General features: G+C 41.1%; 1 protein-coding gene across 1 annotated transcript; it reads left to right on the forward strand.

Moving 5' to 3' along the window:
- The first annotated feature begins 281 nt into the window (after positions 1-281).
- mfn2 (mitofusin 2) lies at positions 282-8,838 on the forward strand. The gene is made up of 18 exons (XM_049755138.2): positions 282-600; positions 1,171-1,352; positions 1,477-1,612; positions 1,777-1,939; positions 2,025-2,149; positions 2,238-2,346; positions 2,462-2,569; positions 2,665-2,818; positions 3,394-3,461; positions 3,767-3,888; positions 4,112-4,238; positions 4,397-4,501; positions 4,610-4,712; positions 4,841-5,061; positions 6,124-6,279; positions 6,680-6,876; positions 6,983-7,117; positions 7,803-8,838. The coding sequence occupies exons 2-18, from the start codon at positions 1,175-1,177 to the stop codon at positions 7,870-7,872; spliced, it is 2,277 nt and encodes a 758-aa protein (XP_049611095.1). The 5' UTR covers positions 282-600; positions 1,171-1,174; the 3' UTR covers positions 7,873-8,838.
- The last annotated feature ends 692 nt before the right edge of the window (positions 8,839-9,530 follow it).

A 9,530-nucleotide genomic window follows, 5' to 3' on the forward strand; every position in this document is an offset into this window, starting at 1 on the left:
AACCTGGGATTATAATGAGTTTATTATTTTTAAAACGAGCCTATAATGCGTGTTTACTGCCCAACAGCTCACTCGAGCTTTTCCCGAAAGTCAGAAGCGATGGGCTCTAGATATGCAGATTTCAAATGTTTATATAGTACATCTGTGTTAACATGTAAAACAAGTCAGAAATATAAATACTCGAAAAGCAGGAGTGTTTGTACTTCATTTCCCATGATCCCACAGAAACGAGGGTACGTAGTTCATACTCCGGAACAGCAGGTGGCGGCATTTGTAATGGGTGGATGATAGAGAACACAACCTTCCCGGAAAAGGCCGAGGGGGCGTCTGTGTAGGTGCGGCAAAAGTGACACAAGTGGCGTTATCGTTCACTTTCAGGGCATCGCAGTGGAACACCGGCTCCCACCAACTTATTTTTGACTGGACCCGATAGCACTGTGCATTGTGCGCCAAGAATAGCTTTGTGTCCGTTTCGCTTATACCCGGACGTACGTGCTAACGCTACTTCTAAATCGGCAGGCGTTTATCCATCGTAGTCACCGATAAGTAAAGAGACCAGGATGCAAGTGGATTATTCGTGAAGTGAGAGCCCTATCTACGGTAAGTCGGCCGGGATGGCAATAGTATTAATTGCCGTCTGACGCAAATCAAGTTGCTGCTAGTTGCGGCTTGCCCTCTAAATATTCACCCCATTGACATGCGTGTTGGGCCTCAGAAACTAATCGCAAATTACACGACAATATTTATCTCTTGTATGATTTCAACTAAAACGTCAGACCTTGTTGTATATTTTCTTTTTTGCTGTGGCTGCACGACCAGCTTCTCATTGTCTAAAGGTATGGCGTTAGGCTTATTCAAATTAATGTACGTCACGAAAAGTTTATTTGTGACGCTGCATACTTCCTTTCAACTGAACTTTATTGAAAGTTGCAATTATTCCAGATTCACGTGGGCAAATATTTTTCCAAATGTGTGTGTCTGCATGTTCAGTGTTATTTCACAGGCATGCTATTTGACAGGTCCAGAATGTTCCGATTGTAACTTGCCCAATAAAAACACTTGGAATGTCAAGTGCTCGAACTTAACATATACTCAGGTTTTGCCCGTTTTTCAATGACAGCTTACAAATGATTCCTACAAGTTTGTTTCACTTGCTTTTCCTCCGTCCAGTGCCATGTCTCTGGTTTTCTCACGACCCAACACCAACGCAGTCCACGGCAAGAAGGATAAGAGACTAATGGCGGAGGTGAACGCGTCGCCACTCAAGCATTTTGTCACCGCGAAGAAGAAGATAAATGGGATCTTTGAACAGTTAGGGGCCTATATTAAGGAGAGTTCATCATTTCTCGATGGTAACTTTGATTCTTTTGTAATTTGGGCATTATGATTGTTTCTTTGATTATCAAGTCAGAAAACGTGTACAGTTTTGCAGATGTTTTAGTTGTGCATAACACTATTCTTTGTCCACTCTGCTAGATGCTCACAAAAATGAAGAGCTGGATCCAATCACTACGGAAGAGCAGGTGCAGGAGGTTCGAAGTTACCTTACCAAGGTAGCAGGGATTGGAGAAGTGCTCGCTCGGAGACACATGAAGGTGGTGTTCTTTGGGAGGTATGTATCTCTTTTCACAAGCTCACATCACAACTTGTTTCATGTGTTCTAAGAACTGTGAATTTTCAAGTGTTATGACATTAGACTAAGGCATCTCATTGTATTTGACAATTTTAAGGCATGCAAAATTTTTCTTTTCTTACAGTTTAATTTTTGTTTTCTAGGACCAGTAATGGGAAAAGTTCGGTCATCAATGCTATGCTGTGTGATAAGGTTTTGCCTTCTGGTATTGGACACACCACAAACTGTTTCCTGAGGGTGGAGGGAACGGATGGGAACGAAGCTTTTATTCTGACTGAAGGCTCTGAGGAGAAGAAGAGCATTAAGGTTGGGAGAACTGAGTTATTTATTTATCTATCTTTTAATGGAAGTAGGCATCACAACCCAACTTTGCTTGTGTCAACATTTCCAGACAGTGAACCAACTGGCACACGCTCTCCACCAGGATGAGGACCTGGATGCAGGCAGCTTGGTCTGTGTCATGTGGCCTAAAGCCAAGTGTGCTTTGCTCAGGGATGATCTGGTCTTGTTGGACAGGTGAGGCATATCTTATATTGTAGACATGCATCAATTGGTATGCCATTTTAATGTTTTTCTTTTTTTTTATTTATTCATATACATTCAGTCCGGGTATTGACGTGACCACAGAACTTGACAGCTGGATCGACAAGTTCTGCTTGGATGCAGATGTGTTTGTACTTGTGGCAAACTCTGAGTCAACACTGATGCAGACGGTGAGACGAGACAAGCTCTGTCTGGTCATCAATCCCTGCCTCCTGCCGTCCCTTCTTTCCTTTCCTTTCCTTTCTTCCTTGGTCATGCTTTTCAGCGTCAACTATGTCTCTGCAGGAGAAGTCATTTTTCCACAAAGTCAACGAACGACTTTCCAGTCCGAACGTCTTTATCCTTAATAACCGTTGGGATGCCTCAGCCTCTGAACCTGAATACATGGATGAGGTTAGTCAGATGTACTTGTGTTAAAATCACATCACTGTATAAACAATATGGCTACTCAAGTGTGCACAGCTCCTAAATCATTTTTTTATTGCCAGGTGCGGAGACAACATATGGACCGCTGTACCAATTTCCTCGTGCACGAGCTCGGTGTTGTGGACCAAGCTCAGGCCAGTGACCGCATCTTCTTCGTCTCTGCCAAGGAGGTTCTCCAGGCACGTGTGCAGAAAGCTCAAGGAATGCCTGAAACGGGTGAGATTGGACATTTATTCACAAATCGGCAGATTTAATTATTCCAATTAACCGTTTAAAGGTCAGTGGGGAGTTCCCTACTTTAACTGTGAGTTGAGAACATGTCATTTACAGGCAAACACACAATGCTGCAGTTGTGGCTTTCAGCTTGTCCTTAATTACACTTAATACAGCCAGTTTATTTCTCTCTATTCTTTTTGTGTTTGCACAATATAGTGGCATTTTTCTTCATTATTTTCTTTACGGTGATTATGTAACAAATAGTGTGTTTTGGGGTGCTGGATTGGATTATTTGCAATTCAATGGGGAAAATTATTTTGATATACAAATATTGCGCTAGCTCACGGAACACATTAAACTCATAAGTCACTACTACTGTAGTTTATTGTCAAGTCTTTGTAACCTTGAAATGTCAGAACAACTGAGAATTGTATGTATAGCCTAAAAGTGTATTGTGCAGTTTTTTAAAAATGATTTTATCATACAACATGGTGATCAATATGAAGTAATTTTCCTGAAAAGCCTTTCCCAGACCCAAATTGTCTATTAAATGGAATTTTGTTGTCCTGTTTCAGGTGGCGCTCTTGCTGATGGATTTCAAGCTAGAATGTTTGAGTTTCAGAACTTTGAGAGGCGATTTGAGGTAAGGCTAAAATTTGTAACCACATAAAAGCATTTATTTCATAAGGGGAAACCTTCAAGAGCCTTGCTGTAAAATGTTTGCGTCAAATATTCCAAACAATGTAGGTGTCTAATCCAAGCAATTTTAATCATATTTATTTATTTTTCACTCCTAAGCTAATTTGGATCAAATTGATTTTAACACCATAGTGTCACAATTCATATCGTAGTCGATTTTAAACCACATTTATATGACGTAAACTTCAACTGCATCTTTAATAGTCAGTGATCATCAGTGCTGTATGCTGACGTGACTATTGTGTGTAGGAATGTATCTCTCAGTCAGCGGTGAAGACAAAGTTTGAGCAGCATACAGTGCGGGCCAAGCAGATCTCGGAAGCTTTGCGGCACATCATGGACGCCGTGCACATTGCTGCACAAGAGCAGAGGTCCGTGTGGCATTTTAATCCCTCACCTGTAAACGTAGAGTTGGCATTGAGTTAATTCTGTGACCTTTGTTCAATTGTAAAACATAGTATTGGTTGCATAACAATCGGTTGTATTTTCAGGACATCTTTGGTGTCCTCCCTTCGTGGAAATGAATATTGAGATGTACGCAAATTTCTTTGGAACACAAATAACGCTTTTGGTCCGAATTGTGTATGATTATAGGGTCTACTGCCTTGAGACCAAAGATGACCGTCAGGATCGACTGGAGTTTATAGACAAGCAATTGGATCTTCTGACTATGGACTGTAAGTCCAGGATCAAGAAAATCACAGAAGAGGTGGAGAGACAGGTGAGCACCAACATGCTTCCAACACTTTGCTTCGAATGGAAACTTTAAATGAACTAACTTTGTCTTTGCATATGTTTACGTTGAAGTGGCGAGCATCTCTATTTCATCGATTGGAAGTAATGTAATACTTCTAAGCCAAATTCCCTGCTTATCTCCAGGTTTCCAATTGCATGGCAGAAGAAATCAGGAAGCTTCACGTGCTGGTGGATGATTTTCACATGGACTTCCACCCATCACAAGTTGTTCTCAAAGTCTACAAGAAAGTGTGTTTCAGCATAGCTCTTTCCTAAAATTGATGAAATGTGAACAAATTTGGATACTCCTATCCACACAGTCAAATATATTCTATTCTGAATATTATATTTTGCTAGGAGCTCCACCGGCACATAGAAGAGTGTCTGGGCAAGAACATGTCAGACAGGTGCTCCACCACAATTAGCACAGCTCTTCAGACCACACAGGCAGAAATGATAGGTAAGTGTCATACCATAGTATCAAATGCTAGAATGACAGAATATAGCACCGGAATGATTTGCAGCCTGTATTCAACATTGTTTGTGCATTAATCAGTGAAATATTTATATCCTCCGTGTGTCATGCAGAGGGTCTGAAGCCTCTTCTACCCAACCCAGCCAGAGAGCAGGTGGACAAGCTGGTTCCTCGCCAGTGTTTCAGTCTAAGTTATGACCTGGCTTGCGATAAGCTTTGCAGTGACTTCCAGGAGGACATCAGCTTTCACTTCTCTTTGGGCTGGACGATGTTGGTCAACCGCTATTTAGGGCCCAAAAACACTCGACGGGCCCTCATGGGCTACAGTGACCAGGTAACGCCCTACAGTAACACACATTTGATAATGTACACAAAAAAATTGCTGCCTTTATGTGTAAGGTGTAATTAAGGTCAAATGTACAAACTTTTAATAGTTTGCAATGAATAGAAAAAAAAAACAGGTTTAATTGCACAACTTGGCCTGCAGGGGGAACACTTTACAAAGTATCATCTGACACTGTTCGGAGTCAGGGCTCCTTTTTTTAATTCCCACTTGATGGCAGTAAAGACTTATCTTCATTTTCTGGCGTTCTCCCAGGTGTAAAAAGTCATGGCAGAATGAAAGATGGATGTCATTTACTTTCTATTCTAATAATGAGTTTGGACACATTCTACACTCTCCTCATTTGAGGAATCAGAAGACAAGGCTTTCCAGTGGTGGTGATGCAACACACTCGTTGTTGTATGACAATTCTGTCCTCCTGAATTGTCTGTTATGGTCTGCATCAGACTGCTGGAAGAACTAATTGATAAAGAACTACAAGTTGGAATTTGGAAAATCCTGTGCTCACATTTTTGTACACAGGTGGGGCATAAATTTTAGTTTCAAGCACTCGGCTGACTGCTGTTGCAAACTCTGTGGTTTATATTTAGTTTTATTCCCAATGAAGGCTGCTCAAATATTGTCATGTTAAGACTAATGGCAGTAATGATGTTAAAGCACAGTATTTGTTAAAGTGGATACTTTTAAATATTGTTGTACATTTGTTTCCACAGCTATTTTTTCTTGTAATTTTTTTCTTGTTTTTTTTTCGCATGGATTTAAACATTTTGATCATTACATTCATATTCAAACTATTAAGCACATTCAAATTTGTAACCTTGTCTGGACAAAATGAAAGTGGAAATAACAAAAGACACAACGGTCTTTAGTTTGGTCGCAAACTAAGAGAGTCAGATTGTTGTTGAAACTAAAATTGTCCTTCAGTTGGAAATAGATGGAAAGCAGAACAAAAGTCCAGAAAAATGGAACCAGTCAGTTACAGTCACAGACAATCACTCGTTTTTGCCATTAATTAACTATTCGGAACCAACTCGTTAAATGCTCCTCTTCCAGATCCCTCGAACTTTGGCACTCACTCCTGCCAGCGCCAGCATGCCTCCATTTCCACAAAACTCCATGACTCAGGAGGAGCTGATGGTTTCCATGGTGACCGGACTTGCCTCCCTCACTTCACGGACCTCCATGGGTGTCCTTGTCGTTGGTGGTGTGGTGAGGAAACAATCTCTCAAAACTAATTTGAATGATTAACAACAAATACATTGAACAACTGCCCCCGCCCGCGAAGAAACAGCGATTATAATAGCCTTTGTTAATGCTTATACAATATTATTAAAGTCTTATCAAATTTGTTTGTGTGGGGTCAAATCCGGGATCTGTCCTTCTTCTAAGTTTTCATGATCTCTCTGTTCTTGCTTGAGGCCTCCCACAGTCCAAAAATAGAATGTTTATTGATTACTCCATTGCTTGTCTGTATTTGCCCTGCGATTGGCTGGCAACCGGTCACGCTTCAGCTTAACCGTGACCCCAACCAACAGGATAGAAAATGGATGGCTGGATGGACATTTGGCTGAGTCTTCTTGCGTCAAAATAGTTTTGTTGGTGTGTGTAGATCTGGAAGGCCGTGGGCTGGCGTCTGATCGCTCTGTCTGTGGGTCTCTACGGGCTCCTCTTCGTCTATGAACGACTCACCTGGACGACAAAGGCCAAAGAGCGTGCGTTCAAGAAACAGTTTGTTGACTACGCCAGTGAGAAGTTGCAGCTCATCGTCAGCTACACCGGATCCAACTGCAGTCACCAAGTCCAGCAGTGAGCATTCAAACACGCCCTTTTTAGTTATGTGGTTTGAGTCGTGATTGTTTTTTAACCATTCTTTGTGGATGTGTTTGTTTGCGTGCTGCGTGCGGACATCAAGAGAGTTGGCCGGGGTGTTTGCACAGCTCTGCCAGCAAGTAGACGTGACTCGGCAGAATCTTGAAGATGAGATCACTGACATGAATAGCAAGATTGAGCTGTTGGATACCATGCAGAGCAAAGCTAAGCTGCTACGGTAAGAAGCACGAATGAAACACCCGTGGAGGTCAGCTGGGCAAATGATCAAGTCATTAAGAGACTTGGAAAGTGTTTTAATTCCTCCATGTCACCGGAAAGTCCGGACAATACGCTGTGACGGTTTAACCAGCGTTTTGCTTGTGGCATAAACAGCAATGCTGCTTATTTTTGGGAATTTTATTTCTTCTTCCCTTTGACTAGCCCAAACCATGTTCACAGTTTGCACATTTAATCCATGTTAAGTATTCAAATCGGTATTCAGATCTGCTACGTTTGCACGCTCGCACTCATCATGCCTTCAGTGCGAACTTCAAGTCGAAGGCCATCGAATCCTAATGTTCTGGACCTTTTTTTTTTGCAGTGGCACTCACACGAATTCTGTCTCTTTGATACTGTGTGTGCTGTTTATTCTTGCAGCAAAGTTGCCGTTTTCAATTTTCCTCTCTTCTGCCTTCCTGAGCATGAAGTGTTTAGTTCATCGAGTAACTAACAGTTCACCAATTTAGAAGCAAACTGTTGTTGCTTCAAGCTGTTTGTCACTTTCGGTAGAAGTTCTGTACAACTGACATACATTAACCAAAAGCTGTCACAACCAAATTTCACAGTATGTTTAAGATGACTCGGTTCAAATTAAGTCACTGCATCATTCCCACCGTGTGTGTGTGTATTTGTTTTGTTGTTAGGAACAAGGCGGGCTGGTTGGACAGCGAGCTCAATATGTTCACCCAGCAGTACCTTCATCAAAGCAAGTAAAGCTAACACAGCAGCCACCTGAAAAATCGAACAATACACTCCTGAATTTTTGGGCGTATCTACTAAAATGTTTGCCTCTTATTTCTTCCAAGAAAGGGTGCCCATTTGATTATTTATTGAGGACACTTTCGTGACTATGATATGAGTTCCAGTCTAGTTGGCAAATGTGATGCTGCTAAAAGTTATTTAAGGAATCGGGACTAGCTTGGAACGCAACTTGTTAAAAATGTAAATGATGAGACACGGAAAGGGAAAGAACGTGTCGAATTTTGTGGGAATAGGAAACGCTAAGAAAGGGAGCCCGGTGTCATTGGACAATAACCACATGAGGTGCAAGAAGAAAAAGCAGCAGGGTGCATCCATTTAATAATAGTCACTATTAAAGGACAACGTAGAACAATCCTGAATGCTCATGAACTTTGCTCTGCACATGTTTTAAGTTCAAATCAATGCAGTGCTTACCAAATTTTTTTTAGACCATAATCGTTATTTGTCTCAGAGAGCACATGAAAGTGCTTTAATACAGACTTGACAAATTTGAATTAAGCATAACATTCGACCGCATCTGAAGAATTCAAAGAAATAGACCAACTTTGGTTAACGAGCTTCTCCTCATTACAGAAGCATAAAAATGATTTCGGTGATTAGTACCATTGCTAATGAATTTGTTGAGCACTGTAGATATTTCCCCTGAGTGTCTCCTTAACCTGTTGAGCCTCTTTCGCACCGTTTCCCACCTTTCACCTGCCTGTTGTCTGTATTTATGCAAAGTTGGTTGGACAGATATGTTTAGCTTGTCCTTGCGTATTGTCTTCCCCACTGGATTCTTAGATGAGTTTCCAACCATTATTTTGGTTTTGTATATAGGTGTAGAAATATTTAAAAATACAGGACTTGTATGTCAACATGAAATGATATGGCACATATCTAAAGGATTTTGCCCACAATTAAAATGCCACTCTGAAATGATTGTATCAGTGCCGTTTTTGGAGGTAGCCAATTCTATTGTCTGTTCGTGAAATCACGTTATCCTATTTTATGACTTGCGTTGGTCTTTTGTCTAAACACGAGACGAAGCTCTTTGCAGGTATTTTTGTCACGATGCACGTTCTGCTGCTTTCCTTTGGCGATAACATTGGTCAAGCTGTCAGCGCAGCTTCAATGAGTTTTTGCAAGTCTTTGCCATTTCTTTCTATTCATATCCCTACAAAGAACCCCATTGACACACGCACGCACGCACGCACACATACAAAGGCACATTAGAAAGGAAACAGACAAGTGACCCTATCATCTCAAATAGAAGCCTTGACGACAAGTAGTTTTTGTCTGCTTTTAATCACACCTCACAGCTGGCTGAGTGAAAGTAGGTTGTGGGGTACTTGAGAATGTCTTGGGTCACTGGAATTAATTATTTTCTCTCTGGCACTTTTATATGCTGGTGGATTGGTTTTTTTTTACATGTATTAGGATCAAGACCTTTTCTTTATTTTAGCTCCATTTGAACACATACAGCACATATGTTCAAATCTGATGGTCATTATCTTATCGCAAGGTAAACCACATTATTCTGTGATCAGATATCATTTGCTTGCATTCCTGAAGAGAAAATACATTTTAGTGGTTGAAGATTATTCTTTAGTTAAGAGAGCCCCACCCAG

This window comes from Syngnathus scovelli, chromosome 2, assembly GCF_024217435.2.
Source record: "Syngnathus scovelli strain Florida chromosome 2, RoL_Ssco_1.2, whole genome shotgun sequence".
Classification (NCBI taxonomy): Eukaryota; Metazoa; Chordata; class Actinopteri; order Syngnathiformes; family Syngnathidae; genus Syngnathus; species Syngnathus scovelli.

What these genes read in the sequence shown, in the direction of transcription:
- mfn2 (XM_049755138.2), top strand. Translation starts at nt 1,175, where the DNA reads ATGTCTCTGGTTTTCTCACGACCCAACACCAACGCAGTCCACGGCAAG. An exon ending in CACACAGGCAGAAATGATAG is followed by an intron (nt 4,713 to 4,840) that starts GTAAGTGTCATA and finishes TGTGTCATGCAG; the next exon opens with AGGGTCTGAAGCCTCTTCTA. An exon ending in TCCTTGTCGTTGGTGGTGTG is followed by an intron (nt 6,280 to 6,679) that starts GTGAGGAAACAA and finishes TGGTGTGTGTAG; the next exon opens with ATCTGGAAGGCCGTGGGCTG.